The sequence below is a fragment of the Jaculus jaculus genome, chromosome 10 (assembly GCF_020740685.1).
Source record: "Jaculus jaculus isolate mJacJac1 chromosome 10, mJacJac1.mat.Y.cur, whole genome shotgun sequence".
NCBI classification, from domain to species: domain Eukaryota; kingdom Metazoa; phylum Chordata; class Mammalia; order Rodentia; family Dipodidae; genus Jaculus; species Jaculus jaculus.
The window spans coordinates 59,004,834-59,021,217 of NC_059111.1; the positions used below are offsets into that span (position 1 = coordinate 59,004,834).

A 16,384-nucleotide genomic window follows, 5' to 3' on the forward strand; every position below is an offset into this window, starting at 1 on the left:
ATTTCTGCCCTAATCTTTATTATTTCTTCCCGTCTACTACTTTTTGGTTTGCCTTGTTCTTCTTTTTCCAAGGCTTTAAGGCGAAGCATTAGGTCGTTTACTTGCGACCTTTCTAATTTCTTAATATAGGCACTTAAGGCTATAAATTTACCTCTTAGAACTGCCTTCATTGTGTCCCAGAGATTTTGGTATGTTGTGTTCTCATTATCATTTGACTCTATAAATTTTTTGATTTCCTTTTTGATTTCTTCATTGACCCACTCATCATTTAGTAGTGTATTGTTTAGTTTCCATGATTTTGTGTATGCTCTATAGCCTTTCTTGCTACTGATTTGTAGTTTAATTCCATTGTGGTCAGATAGAATGCAAGGAATTATTACAATTTTCTTGGATTTGTTAAGATTTGCTTTGTGTCCTAATAGATGGTCTATTTTAGAGAATGTTCCATGTGCTGCTGAAAAGAATGTATATTCTGCAGCCTTTGGATGAAATGTCCTGTATATATCTGTTAGGTCCATTCCTTCTATGACCTCATTTAGTCCAGATGCCTCTCTGTTTATTCTTTCCCTGGATGACCTGTCAATTGATGAGAGTGGGGTGTTAAAGTCACCCACCACCACTGTGTTTGGTGTTATCTGTGACCTTAGTTCTAATAGTGTTTGTTTGACGAATTTGGGAGCCCCCATGTTAGGTGCATATATGTTTAGGATTGTAATGTCCTCCTGTTGGAGTGTGCCCTTAATCAATATAAAGTGACCTTCCTTATCTTTCTTGACTAACGTCGGACTAAAGTCTACCCTGTCTGATATTAGGATAGCAACCCCTGCTTGTTTTCTAGGCCCATTTGCTTGAAACACTGTCTTCCAACCTTTCACCCTAAGATAATGTCTATCCTTTGTAGAAAGGTGAGTTTCTTGGAGACAACAAATTGTAGGATCCTGCTTTTTAACCCAGTCTGCAAATCTATGTCTTTTCGTTGGGGCATTGAGACTGTTGATATTAAGAGATATTATTGAAAGGTGTGTATTTATGTTTGCCATTTGTGTGTGTGTGTGTGTGTGTGTGTTACTTGTTCTACCTGTGCTCTCTTCTGTTAACTGGTATTTGAGTCTAGCTGGTTTTTTCTAGGTTCCTTATATGTGTGCTTTTCCTTTTGTTCAGCATGGAGGATTCTATCAAGTATTTTCTGTAGAGCTGGTTTTGTCTTCAAATACTCCTTTAACCTGCTTTTGTCATGGAATGTCTTTATTTCTCCATCTATTTGAATGGATAACTTTGCAGGATAAAGTAACCTTGGTTGACAGTTGTTATCTTTCAGAACTTGGAATATATCACTCCAAGCCCTTCTGGCTTTAAAAGTTTGTGTTGAATAATCTGCTGTAATCCTGATGGGCTTGCTTTTGTAGGTAACTTGATTTTTCTCTCTAACTGCTTTCAATATTTTTTCTTTGGTTTGTGTGTTTGGAAGTTTGAGTATAATGTGGCGAGGAGAGGTTCTTTCTGGGTTTTGTCTGGCTGGGGTTCTAAAGGCTTCCTGTATCTGTATTGGCACCTCTTTCCCAATTTGGGGGAAAATTTCCTCTTTGATTTTGTTGAAGATGCCTACTATGCCTCTGGAGTGGAGTTCTTCTCCTTCTACTATGCCCTGAATTCTTATATTGGATCTTTTCATAGTGTCCCGAATATCTTGAAATTCCCACTCATACTTTTCTATAAGTTTGTCTTTCTCTTTGTTGGACTGCATTAGGTCTGCCACCTGATCTTCTAGCTTAGATATTCTGTCCTCTCCCTCATCCATTCTACTGGTGAGATTTTCTACAGAGTTTTTTATTTCATTAACTGTGTTCTTCATTGCTAGTAATTCTGACTGGTTTTTCTTTATTATTTCTATTTCCCTATTTATGTCTTGTTTTGCCTTCTTTATTTCATTAAATTGGTGTCCTGCCTCTTCTTTGATTCCTTTGATTTCCTCTTTGATTTCCTCTTTGATTTCTTCTTTGATTGTTTTCATGTGTTCTTTGACCTCTTTGAACATATTTATAATTATTCTTTTGAACTCTTTCTCAGGCATTTCCTCTAACTCTTTCTCACTGGAGGACATTTCTGATGCATTAATACTTTTAGGTGGATTTATATCGTCTTGCTTTTTAGTGTTTCTTGTGTTATAATGTATATATTTTTGCATCTTGGATTAAGTTAATGCTTGGATTTTCTAGCTAGCTGTGTATTCTTAGCTGTATCAATTGATTTGATGTAATATATTTTCAGGGTAGGACCTTAAGGTATTAAGTGTGGCTCTTAAGACTCTCAGAGTATCTACAAAGATGTTCTTAGGGGTTGAGTTTCCCTGCTATAGGAGTATTCAAGCAGGCTGAGTGGAATAAAATACTGGTAGATTCTAAAATTTAACTAAACACTGTACACATTCAATCAAAAACAGCCCCGAGTATGTATGCAAGAGTAGTTAGTATAATGACCAGATCCTCTATCAACAAAGAGGTTTAGATTTCTGGTCTGTTGAGGTATCCAAGTCAGCTTGTGACCAAGTGAGTCCCTTCCCTGGTGCAATCCCAGTTACCTTGGGTGATTTTGGTCTCAGTCAAGTTGCTGCCTGGGTCGTCGGGCTGCTGTTCTGATTTCTGGAGCTGGGCACTTGCTTTTCCTATGGGGCAAACCGAGCCGCTGCTGCTGCCTCTGCTGCTGTTGTAGCTGCCACCACCGGAGCCACCACCGCTGCTGAAGCTGCCGCTGCCGTGTCCACCGCTGCTGCTCACCCCGAAGCCGCTGCTGCGGGATCTGCTGCTGCTGCCGCTCCTGGGTCCGCTGCTGCTGGGGCCGCTGGTACCGGTGCTGGAGCCGCTGAAGTTGCTGCCGAACTCTGCTCCTGCTTGGGTCCTGCTGTCGGCCCAAGTTGGCGTGGCCGGTCCCGGGCCGCTGCTGTGTTCGCTGGAGCTGGGTTCAGGCGGTGGGGGAGGGGAGGGAGCCGCGGCTGCTCTGGTTGTATCGCTGTTCCACGTGTGCTTCTACCTCGGGGTCTGCTCCTCTCTCTGTTGCTCACTGCCGCTCTCCCCTCACGTTTCCCGAGTTGCGGAGAGCGCGGTGTGAGGGGAAAATCCTGCACCTGGCTTGTCCTGCGGCTCCAGCCGAGAGTCCGGCGGCTTTCTGCCGCGCCGCGGTTGTGGCGGTTGGCCACGCTGCCCCGGAGCCGCTGTTCCCGCCTGTGCAGGCTCTGGATGCTCTATAACTCTTCTACTTCTCCGCTGCCCCCTCAATTTCCTATACACCTCACTTTTTAGTAAAAGTGTGTATTTTGCTGAGTTTTTTTGGTCTTTTTCCCCCCTAAGCTGCTTTGGCGTGGTACCTACGCTGCCATCTTAACCGGAAGTCCCTATAATGGGTTTTTTGAGGGTTTTTTTTTTTTTTTTTTTTTTTGGTATTATGGCTAGTTAAAAGATCTCAGACTAGGGGCTGGAGAGATGGCTTAGCAGTTAAGCACTTGTCAGGGAAGCCTAAGGACCCCGGTTCGAGGCTTGATTCCCCATGACCCATGTTAGCCAGATGCACAAGGGGGTGCATGCATCTGGACTTCAATTTCTGTGGCTGGAGGCCCTGTGTGCCCATTCTCTCTCTCTCTCTCTGTTGCTCTCAAATAAATAAATAAAAAATAAAACAAAAATTTTTTTAAAGATCTCAGACTATTGGAATGTTTAAACATTATTAGGATTTATAAAAATTATGGGCTCTTTTAAAGTTGAACTGAATGCATTACATTTCATATCATGATGGTTATCAGGTTATGGGGGTTGGGGGTGGAATGTGGTGGTTTGATACAGATGTCCCCTATAAGCTTACGTGTTCTGAATGCTAGGATCCTAGCTGATGGATATTTGAGAATTAATGCCTCTTAGAAGTAGTGTATTATTCGGGGGTCAGCTTATGGGTATTATAACCAGTTTCCGCTTGCCAGTGTTTAGCACACTGTCCTGTTCCTGTTGTCCACCTTATGTTTTCCAGGGGGTGATGTTTACCCTCTGCTCATGCCATCATTTCCCCCTGCCGTCATGGTATTCCCCTCTTGTCTATAAGCCAAAATAAGCCCCTTTTTCCCCCAAAAGCTGTTCTTGGTCTGGTGATTTCTGCCAGCAATGCAAACCTGACTGCAACACAAATACTTATTCTGCAGACACATAATACTTAATTAAAAATTATTTCTGAGTGACTGGAAAGATTGCTTAGTGGTTAAGGCATTTGCCTGCAAAACCAAATGACCTGAGTTTGAGTCCCTAGTAGCCACGTAAAGCCACATGCACAAAGTGGTGCATGCATCTGGAGTCTATTTGCAGCAGCTGGAGACCCTGGTGTGCCCATTCTCCCTGTCTGTCCTCTCTGCTTGCAAATAAATAATAAAGGCTAATAATGAAAATTGTTTCTGAAAGAAATGTTTGGTGATGTGAATATATGTTTTTTTTTTTGTTTGTTTTTTGTTTTGTTTTGGTTTTTCGAGGTAGGGTCTCACTCTAGCCCAGGCTGACCTGAAATTCCCTCAGTAGTCTCAGAGTGGCCTTGAACTCACAGCAATCCTACCTTTGCCTCCCAAGTGCTGGGATTAAAGGCGTGTACCACCACACCCAGCTATGATTATGAGTTTTTGAAAAATTCAGTTATTTTTGTTTCCAAAGGAAAATATCATTAAAAGAAGGCTCTTGATATTAGTTATTAATTCCTATGCCATAGAATACTAAGAGTTGTATATTTTTAGGGTGCCTTCAAGTCTATGGACCTTAACCATATCATCAAACTCCTTGAAGAGACTGATAAGGTAAGTAACCTTTGAAAGGAAGTGACTCTGCTGCCTCTCTTGCAGACTCTACTTCCCTGAATGACAAAATGTATTCCCCAAAATGCAAGTCTTCCTTCTTCCTTTTGTTGAGAACTTTTCAAACAGTATATATTTCATAATGAAGGAATTTAAATTTAGTTTGACTCTTTAATCAGGTTGGGAGATGGGCAGTTCCATGGTGGCTATAATCAAAAGGATCCGTAAAAGTAGAGAAAGCTCATTTGTTCAGTGTGAAGTGCTTGTTACCAACTAAGGCTGGAGAGGGAGGTAGTAGGAAAAGAGCAGAACACACATCACTATATATGGTTTTCTTTTTCAGTTGGCATGTTAGTCTTGAAATTACATTTCTATATAGGGGTTTGTTTTTATTGTTACCTTTATCATATGCTGTATGTACTGAGTAAAGCAAGCATTTAGTTAACCCAATACAAAACAAACCAAGTCAGAATGACAAATTTGACTCTCAACACAGCACTCTTTAGCTGTATATTTTATATAAATTACTTAAATTATTTCAGCTTGTGTTTCCTACTCTGGAAAAGAAGGATAATAATGCTCTGGTAATAGAATATTTTTGAAGATTAACAAAATGATACATATAGTACTTCTATGAAACATGCACTTATATGCAGTACTTCTGTGATACATAGTACAGAAAAATGTTTAACATACTTCAACTGATATTAATACTATTCTGGAAACAATTACTGCTCTTATATTAACCTGATTTTGTTTTATAACATCATAATAGAACTTAAATGGTAGTTTATTTGTACCATCACTATTTCAGGAACTTTTTATAATGCTTATTTTATAGTAATTTAAGAATTACTTAGTAGTTTTAATAGGCCTACTTTCCTTAAACATTGAAGAAATTTTAAGAAATCCTAACAAATAATAGCACAAATGAACTAAAATAGACCATTTGTTTTAGGATGATTTAGGAGAAAAACAACTTAAACTTGTCAAGAAACTGGTACAGTGTTATCAAAATGGATTTGTATCCTTTGCATATATTTACATAATGTATTTGTATATTCATCTAATTTATCTTGAAACTTTAGAAAATGATCTAATTTCCTATTGCTGCTATAACAAATAATTATGAACTTAGTGACTTAAAACAATTTAAATTTATTATATAATAGTTTGAGAGCTCAGACGCCCAAAGGATTGGGTCCTTCAGAAGATTCTAGGGGAGAATCTATTTCCTTGGCTTTCCTACCCACTAGAGGGTTCCTGTATAACTTGGCGCATGAATTTCTTTCCCACAGTGGCATCACTCTCACCTCTGCCTTTCATAGCATCTTTACCCCCTGTCTCTGACTTTCTCCTGCTTCCTGCTTTCTGCTTTCCTCTCTGAGATCCCAGTGAATACAACAGACCCTATCTAGTGTAATTTTTCCATGTAAGATCCTTAATTACATTTGAAAAGTTCCTCTATTATTTTAGATAGCATGCTTATAGGTCCCTGAGATTCAAACATGAATATCTTTTTAGAGGCTTTTAGAACTATTTTTTTGTGGATAGTATCAGTTATTATAAATTCAGAAAGATATGAATATAGTTAGGATGGCCAAATCAAAGTTTACATGGGTAGTTGTACCTTGACAAGCTTCTTACATTTTCCTTCCTTATAAAATAGGGATGTTCCCACCTCATGAGGGTGTTATGATCAGATGAGATAATTCCATGTAGTGTGTAATAATCTGAGCATTATATAAAACATGGTCTAAACTGAATATATCACCTATATTAGAATAGGTGAAAATAAGTGTACCTCAAACCTCAGGAGTCCAGGATTCAATCAAGAACTATATAAGTCAAAGCTTTGGCTGGGGAGATGGCTCAACAGTACATGCTTGCAAAGCCTGCTGGCCTGGCTTCAATTCCCAATACCCACATAAAGCCATATGCACAAAATGGCGTATGCATCACAAGTAGCTAGAAGTCGTGGCACACCTATCCTCTCTCTCTCTTTCTCTTTTTCTCTCTCTCTCTCCCCCCTTGCAAATAAATGAATAAATAAGTAAATAAAATAATTGTTTCTTTTGGTTGGGGTTTCAAGGTAGGGTCTCGCTCTAGCCCAGGGTGACCTGGAATTCACTATGTAGTCTCAGGGTGGCCTTGAACTCACAGCGATCCTCCTACCTCTGCCTCCTGAGTGCTGGGATTAAAGGTGTGTGCCACCGCGCCTGGCCATAATAAAACTTTTGTAAACACAAACAACCATCAGCAAAAACTAGTTCTTGCTGGGCATTGTTAGTGCCATCACGCCTAGCCATAATAAAACTTTTATAAACACAAACAACCATCAGCAAAAACTAGTTCTTGCTGGGCATTGTTGGTGCATGCCTTTAATCCCAGCACTCAGGAGGCTGAAGTAGGAGGATCACTGTGAGTTCAAGGCCACCCTGAGACTACATAGTGAATTCCAGGTCAGCCTGGTGCAAGACCCTACCTTGAAAAACAAAACAAAAAGAAAAAAAAAGAAAAAAGTTTTATTATGTAGTTATTAGATTGTTACAAATGTTATTAAATGTCACCTCTCAAACCACATGTGGTGTCTCATTCCTGTAATACCAGAACTCAGGAGATGGAGGCCGAAGGATCAGGAGTTCAAGGCCAGCCTCTCTATATAACAAGTTCAAGGATGGCTTGGGCTGCATGAAACCCTAATTCAAAAAGAAGACATCAGCTTATTGTGGTGGCACACGCCTTTAATCCCAGCACTCTGGAGGCAGAGGTAGGAGGATTGCTGTGAGTTCAAGGCCAGTCTGAGACTACGTAGTGAATTCCAGATCAGCTGGAACTAGAGTGAGACCCTGCCTCGAAACCAAAAAATAAAAAATAAAAGGAGGAGGAGAAGGTGTAAGAGGAGATAGAAATAGAAATCAGGAGCTGTAGAGATGGGTTAGTCATCAAAGTTAAGGGTACTTGCTTGCAAAGCCTTCCAGACCAGGTTCAGTTCCCTCATGTCTAGGTAACCACCAATGCACAAAGTAGAGCATGCATCTGGAATTTGTTTGCATTGGCAAGAGGACCTGATGTTCCCATTCTCTCTCTCTCTCTCTCTCTCTCTCTCTCTCTCTCTCTCTGTCTGCTTAAAAATAAATGAAAATATTTTTAAAAAAGAAATCCACTCTCACTTTCTATACTTATCTTTTCATAGACTGATAACATATAATTCAAAATAAATGGTGGCCCACAGACCCTACTTTGAGTAGAACTGACATTGCTGATAGTTGTCTGACTTTGTCTAAAGATGTAGCTCTAATACTGGCTTGTCTCAGTTCAAATGTCTTGCCACTTCCATGAAGATAAATGTAGTATATAATTTATCTAGATCTTTTCTCTTTTCTTTTTTTCTTAAAGAGGCAGAGAAAGAGAGAGAATGGGCAGGCCAGGGCCTTCAGCCACTGCAAACAAACTCCAAATACATTTGCCACCTTGTGCATCTGGTTTATGTAGGTCGCGGGGAATCAAACCTGGGTCCTTTGGCTTTACAGGCAAGCTCCTTAATTGCTAATCCATCTCTCCAGCCCTAGACCTTTCCATTCTTTAAAAAAATTTTTTTTTATTGACAACTTCCAAAATTGTAAACAATATTCCATGGTAATTCCCTCCCTACCCCTACTTTCCCCTTCGAAACTCCACTTTCCATCATATCCCCTCCCCTTCTCAATCAATCTCTCTTTTATTTTGATGTCATGATCTTTTCCTATGATTATGATGGTCTTGTGTAGGTAATGTCGGGCACTGTGAGGTCATGGATATCCAGGCCATTTTGGGTCTGGAGGAGCATGTTGTAAGGAGTCCCTCTTCCTCAATGGACCCTGAGCCTGGGAAGATATGATAGAGATATTTCAGTGCTGAGCACTCCTCTGTCACTTCTCAGCACCATGGTGCCCAAGGTCATCCCAAGGTCACTGTCATCTGAAAAAAGAAGCTTCTCTAACCAAAAGTGAGAGTAGCATTAATATAAAGGTATGAACATTAAGAGAAGTGCTTACTGAGCAGTTTGGTGAGCATAATATATACATTTAGCCAGATACTAGCAGACATTACTCCTCTAGGACTGATGACAACCCCTGTTGGAGGTTTACAGTATCAGGGATGTATTCCCTCCCATGGAGTGGGCCTCCAGTCAAATTAGAGGGCAGTTGGTTTTCCCCATAACAGATGTGCCACTATTGTACTAGTTAGCTCATTTGGCCTGGCTGGCCAAATAAAAGGCTTGCAGTGTCCACTGTTGAGTATCTTCATTGGTGATTTCTTTTTCTCCCATTGAACTGCATGCAGTGCGGCTTTTTCCAGCTTACTGTCAGCTCAGCTCCAGCAGGATGTCTCAGTGACCTTGCAGCTCAAGTATGTGGAGTCTTCAGCAATAGGGTCTTACCATCTATTCCTGGTGGAAAACCAAGGGCCTCAGCAATGGCCTGTAATTTTGGGGGGGCATCAGGGACTCCCTGACCAACAACTCACTGGAAGGTATCCTCCTAGATCTTTTCATGGCCTTGTTTTATATGGCTCTGTTGAACCAGACTGAGTGTATGTAGAGGTTAGAGGACACCCTCATATCTTCTTACATCTTACAACTTCTTTTTAAATAAAGTTTATTATTTATTTATTTATTTTGGTTTTTCCAGGTAGAGTCTCACTCTAGCCCAGACTGACCTGGAATTTGCTATGTAGTCTCAGAGTGTCCTTGAGCTCACAGTGATCCTCCTACCTCTGCCTCCCAAGTGCTGGGATTAAAGGAGAGCACCACCTCACCCAGCTAATAAAGTTTATTTTTAATTTTTTTATTTAAGAGCGAGAGAGTCAAAGGCAGATAGAGAGAGAGAGAGTGAATGGGTTCACCAAGGCCTCCAATCACTGCAAATATACGCCACCTTGTGTATCTGGCTTATGTGGGTCCTGGGGAATTGAACCCAGGTCCTTTGGCTTTGCAGGCAAGTGCTTTAACTGCTAAGCCATATCTCCAGCCCTCTTTTTTTTTCTTTTAAAATATTTTATCTATTTATTTATTTGAGAGAGAAATAAGCAGAGAGAGAGAGAGAAAGTTAGGTGCTCTAGGGCCTCCTGCTGATTCAGACAAACTCCATATGCATGTGCCACTTTCTATATCTGGCTTTATGTGGGAACTGGAGATTTTTAACCCAGGCTGTCAGGATTTGTAAGCAAGCACCTTTAACTGCTGAGCCATCTTTCCTGCCCTCAATTTTTTTTTATTAGGTAGAGACTTTGTATGGACACATCTTCAGGGTAGGAGCTTAAGGTCTTAAGTGTGGCTCTTACAACTCTCAGAGTAATTGCAAAAGTGACCATAGGTTATGGGTTTGCCGGCTATGGGAGTATTCTAGTAGGCTAGGTAGAACAAAATACAGGCACATTCTAAAATGTAACTCAACAATATACACATTCAATGAAAGCCAGCACAGAGTATTTATGCAAGAGTAGGTATTAAAACAAATAGATCCTCTAACAAAGTCAAAGTCCCTAAAGACATGTGTTGCACCTTTAATCCTGTTAACTGGGAGGCTGAGATTTCTGGTCTGTAAAGGGTTCTAAGGTCAGCTTGTGAACAAGTGAGACCCTACCCCAGTGAACGACAGAAGAGGAGACAAAGCACGGGAAGCAACACATGACAACCCCAAATATAGCTTATTTAAGAATGGCAAATCCAGCCATCCATGAGATTTAATTTATAATTTATCCTGACATGGAAGGTGCAATAAGCACTTCTGATGCAAACATATATACCAGGCTTTTTTAGCAGGTACTACTGACCTGGTGTAAGCCTAGTTACCTTTTGGGGTGGCTTGGTCTCAGCTATGCTGTGCACCTCTTGGGTCCCTCTTTGCTGGGCTGTGGGCTCAGGTAGGCTGGCTGAGTCAGAGGGCCGCTGCTCTGATAGCCTGTGCTGTGTAGATAAGGACTCCAGTACACTGGTTGCAGGGGGAGGGGAGGGTGTAGCTGTTGGTTGAAGTTGTTCTCCTGGTCCTCCCAATCCTGCTGTCCTTCCCTTCAGGTTTCTTGAGTTTGCAAGGAGGCTGATGTGAGTGGAAAATCCTCTCATCTGGCTTTTCCTGCGGCTCAGGCAGAGCCTGGCAACTGCCTCTGCTGCTAGAGCCACTTCTGCCTGTTTCTGTGGTCTCTAGACACTCTGGATCTCTCATATTTCTCTGCTGTGGTTGATAATTTTTTATATTTTTTATATACCTTCACTTTTTAGTAAAAGAGTGTTTTTCTTGTTTGTTTGTTTTTTGCTTTTTTTTTTTTTTTTTTTTTTTTGCCCCTAAGCTGCTTTCCTATGCCACCATCTTAGCCAGAAGCTCCATGCGTGGACACATCATATGTTAGCAACATCATTTTCCTCCTCCTTGTCCACTCTCCACAGAGGGCCCCCCTTAATGGGATTACTGGTATTAACCATGGAGTTGTGGGTTATGATATGTGAGAGCAGCAATCATTGTGGGGGGGGGTGCAATGTCTCTGTATATTCTCTCCCATCCTATGGCTCTTAAATTCTTTCCACCCCCTCTTCCTCAAAATTTCCTGAGCCTTAGTAAATGTTCTTAAAAGAAAAACTTTCTAAACATTTAATTATTAGAGATGGGGAACAGGAGACAGAGAGAATGGGCATGTCAGGGGCTCTAGCCACTGCAAATGAACTTCAGACACATGTACCACTATGGGTATCTGGCTTATGTGGGAGAATTGAACCTGGGTCCTTTGGCATGCACCTTAACCACTAAGTCATCTCTCCAGCTCATTGGTGGGTGTTCTTTAAGTCTGCATTAGTGTTGAGCTCTCAGCAGCTTCTGGATTTATGCTTTGCTGCATTTTGAGTATTCTCAGTGTCTGTCTCCGTCACCCTGGCCCAGGTTTCCAGGCTCACTATGGGAGCAGCACACTTGTTCATCTTGCCAGTTCCTTTGTGGTTTCATCTAGGCCTTAGCTGCCGCCGTACCAAGGGTGGTTCATCTCCTGTCAGGGAGTCAGCTATACTTGTCTTGTTGGTAGATTTTGGTTGTCCTTGATTCTCACTGCTTTCTGAAAAAGAAAAACCAATTATCCTACAGAGAATGAGATCAGGATAGGTTAAAGGGCATATAAGCATTGTTAATTTAGAGAGATTTTGGTGAGTGTAACCTCACACTTGGACAACAGTTAGTGGGAACTTCTCATTGGACTCCATAATCTTGGTCTCCATAGGATCCTGACTTGATTCCCAGTTCCAGTTATGGGTTCCTTTCCACTGAGCACATCTCATAGCCACTCAGGGAGCCACTGGTTACCCACCTAGGCTGTATGCCACTATTGCACAGGTGTGTACATCTCTTTCCACCTTCTTTTGAGATAGTCTCTTTTACTATTGCTCTTTCCAGATTCTGCTGGCCTGCTGGGATTACAGATACATGGACATGCCAGGGCCTCTAGCCACTGCAAACTAACTCCAGATGCATGTACCACCTTGTGCATCTGGCTTGCATGGGTAGGCAAGTGCCTTAACCATTAAGCCATCTTTTCAGCCCATTAGTTACATTTTAAAATATTTTTATTTATTTGCAAGGGAAGAGTGGGGGAGAGAGAGAAAGAATACGAATGAGAGAGGAAATGGGCGTTCCAGGGCCTTTTGTCTCTGTGAACAAACTCCAGATGCATGTGCTACTTTGTGCATCTTGCTTTACGTGGGTTCTGGGGAACTGAACCTGAGTGGTCAGGCTCTACTAGCAAGCACCTTTACCTGCTGAGCAATCTCTCCAGCCACATATATGTGTGTGTGTGTGTGTGTGTGTGTGTAATATATGTTATATATTCTATAATATAAATATTATATATAAATTTATATTGAATTATATATATATATATTATAATATATATATATTAGTTTATTTATTTGAGAGCAACAGAGAAACAGGCAGAGAGAGAGAGAGAGAATGGGTGCACCAGGGCCTCCAGCCACTGTAAAACGAACTCCAGATGCATGTGCCCCCTTGTGCATCTGTGGGTCCTGGAGAATTGAGCCTTGAACCAAGGTCCCTAGGCTTCACAGGCAAGCGTTTAACCACTAAGCCATCTCTCTAACCCTCCAGCCCTATATTTTTGAATATGTGTTATATTATTTGGCAATCTAATTCTAAAGTTGTGACAAAAGAAAAAAAGATGAGCAAGAGTGTACTGAGACAAAAATGAAATCTAAACATGTAGTTACCAACTGTCCTCTTTAGACTTCAAAATAAGAATAAACTAGTATCTATGGGGGTTTGGTAAGAGTGCTTGCCAGCTATGCATGAAGACCTAAGAGGACCTGAGACCACCCAAGTTTGATTCCCCCAGCACCCACATAAGAAGTTAGGTGCTTGCTCTGCAATGCTATAATGGTTGGGGGAGGGGGCTGTTGCAGTCAGGTTCACATTGCTGGTAGAAATCACCCAACCAAGAGCAGCTTGTTGGAAAAAGAGATTTATTTTGGCTTATCGGCTTGAGGGGAAGCTCCATGATGGCAGGGGAAAATTTTGGCATGAGCAGAGAGTGGACAACACCCACTGGCCAACATAAGGTGTACAATAGCGACAGGAGAGTGTGCCAAACACTGGCATGGGGAAACTGGCTATAATACCCATAAGGCTGCCCCTAGCAATACACTGCCTCCAGGAGGCTTTGATTTCCAATTGCCATCAGTTGGTGCACCTGAAATCCAGAGCACCTAAGTTTATGGGGGACGCCTGAATCAAACCACTACAGGGCCAGAGACTGTACAATCTCTGGGGCTTGATCACTTCAAAAAAAAAAAAAAGCAATAAGCTCTAGATTGAGGGAAAGACTCCATCTCAAGGTAGTACACTGATTAGTGACAGAGGAGGGCACTGTCCTCCATGTATGCACTAAGTATACTCATCTCTACACAAACATCTATACATGACCACCACACATGCACACACCCCAAAATATAGTATCATATTTAACAAAATTAATGCTATTCTATAAACATCCTGAAGAAAAGTGCTATAAGGAACATGTTAATAAATAATTAATGCTAATCTTATTTCTTAACTAAGAATACTAAAGCCCTTACGGGATTTGGCACAGATATTTAAAATTCTAAATCTGTGTGCAGGAAAAATCAAAGATCAGCACCAATTTTTAGAACCTGCTTTGGGCATCCTAAAATTGTGTGGGTAAGTTGTTTTTCTTTATTTTATATTGCTGTGTAGTATATTATGCTTCATTTTTAATTACAAAAATATTAAGCAGTATGGTATAGCAATGAATCAGAGCTCAAAAATGTTGATCACCTGATTGCAGCAATTGATGATTCAAATTTTATTATCATTTGAGATTGATAGCCAGAAAAGATGAAATTGTGCATATATGTAAAATGTTTTCTTGGAATTAGCTGCTATCATGTGAGTTGTAAATATCAGATGAAACTAAGGAACATTATAATTTTTAGAGACCCCTTGCGTAAGCTTAGGAATAATATTTTATTTGGGTCTGGATTTCTTTTTCCTATTCCTTCTTTAGGAAATTTGTTTCTCAAAGATACATTAGGTTCTGTCTGATTTGCCATTTTGAATAAAGAATACAGTATCACTCTGTTTGGTACATATTTGTAAACATAAACAGGGGCAAAAATTAGTATGCCTGTACAGTACTTTGTACAACCATTTTTTTGAAAGTTGAACAGCTCTCTCAATTTATTGTCAGTGAAATGGGTTTATAAGCATCTGAGGGTGTGGGGAAGGACCCTAAGAGGATTGGATGTACCAAGTTCATTTCTGATGTCTAATTAGAATATGGGAACATTCATTCTAACACCTAGGCAATGGCAGGGGAGGGCCAGATAATCTAGGGCCTCAGGGGGATGGGCTATGTGAAGGCTGATAAGGAGTTTCCTAGGCAAATGGCCAAAGGTTACAGAACTATGGGCCGAGCCTAAGTTCTGGTGTGCAGGGCTTGGAGAGGGAGTGGCCTTCTGTAGCCTGGGGGTACTTTGCCATGCCTGGAAGTTTAGGCCCCTTTCCTGAAGGCTCCAGCTTGTACCTGGCAGTGCCCGACAGAAATGAACATATATAATGCATTTGCTGCCACATAGTGGCTAATCTAGATATATGTTAAATTAACCACTTTTAGTTAGTAAACTGTGCTAAACTTCTTAAAGTGAAAATAAACCTTTATGATAATTTTGTCTTCTAAATGTGTCTACCAAATTAGCTTACCTGGAATTCACTATGTAGTCTCAGGGTGGCCTCGAACTCTGCGATCCTCCTACCTCTGTGGCTCCAAATTAGCTTTGTAAATTTATTTATTTATTTATTTATTTGCATGCAGAGAGAACAGGGAGGGAAGGAGAGGGAGAGAATGGGCATGTCAGGGCCTCTAGCCACTGCATGCACCACTTTGTGCATCTGGCTTTATGTGGATATTGGAAATCAAACTGGTCGTTAGGCAGTGCAGGCAAGCACTTCAACCACTGAGCCATCTCTCTAAGCCCAAATTAGCTTCTTAAGTAGCACCATTTCTTTCAATATGTAAGTAATACTATTAATAGGACTATGTATATGTACATGGTGATAACATAGCAAGAATTTAACAGCAATAAAATGTTCCATTTAATTCTTTGATATTTTAATAAAGTAACAAAATCTAATGTATTGAATGCCAATGCCCTGCCTTACTTTTTTTTCTTTATTTTTTTTAATTTTTATTAGCATTTTTCCATGATTATAAAAAAATATCCCATGGTAATTCCCTCCCTCCTCCCCCAACACTTTCCCCTTTGAAATTCCATTCTCCTTCATACCTGCCTTACTTTTAAATCGGGATCATGGGAAATAACTGAATGATGGCTCTGATGCTTTCAGGGAACTAAGTATAGTTCTTTAGATTTATAGGAGACTGTGTATGTGCACTCCTCTCAAATGTCAAGGCTTTTACAGGTTCTAGAGTACTGGGTTCACTATCGTTCTTCCATAGAGCTTTGCCCAGAGTTGGCTCTCTGTGAAAGCCAGAGTCAATATTTCCCTACACAGTATGACAAATCAAGTGAACTGTGTTTCCTCTTCCCTGCATTGTGTAGTTACTCACATATTAATTTTTCTGCATTCTAAATTTCTGTTTATATCTTGCATTTATCTGACCTTATCTTCACTTGATTCACTTGGCAAGAGATTTTTGAGAAACAACAACACTGAAAATAAATTAAGGTCTTCTGTTTTTGCCTCCAGTATGTTCTTCTTATTACATCAGAGGAATATGCTTATTTTATTCATAACCTTTTGGGCTGAAAACCCTTCGGATTATTTGTTTTGTTGGAGTTACCTTTAGTAGAAATAAAAAAATTGAGTAAAATTTTTAGATTTACAAATTTTTAGCCATCTACCAGTCATCTACCAATTAGATGATAACAGATAATTTGCATTATAATTATTATTGGTTTTTTGAGGGTTTTTTTTTTTTTTTAGGTAAAATCTCACTCTAGCCCAGGCTGGCCTCAAACTCACAGCAATCCTTCTACCTATGCCTCCTGAGTGC

General features: G+C 40.5%; 1 protein-coding gene across 4 annotated transcripts in view; it reads left to right on the top strand.

Moving 5' to 3' along the window:
• Positions 1-16,384, top strand: part of Cfap69 (cilia and flagella associated protein 69) — a 115,447-nt gene that overhangs the window by 16,539 nt on the left and 82,524 nt on the right. For 3 of the 4 annotated variants that reach the window (XM_045159902.1, XM_045159904.1, XM_045159903.1), the window contains exons 2-4: positions 4,760-4,819; positions 5,775-5,840; positions 13,919-14,028. In XM_045159902.1, the coding sequence (XP_045015837.1) occupies positions 4,760-4,819; positions 5,775-5,840; positions 13,919-14,028 (236 nt within the window). The remainder of the gene's footprint in view (positions 1-4,759; positions 4,820-5,774; positions 5,841-13,918; positions 14,029-16,384) is intronic. The other variant, XM_045159905.1, reaches the window with a different exon arrangement.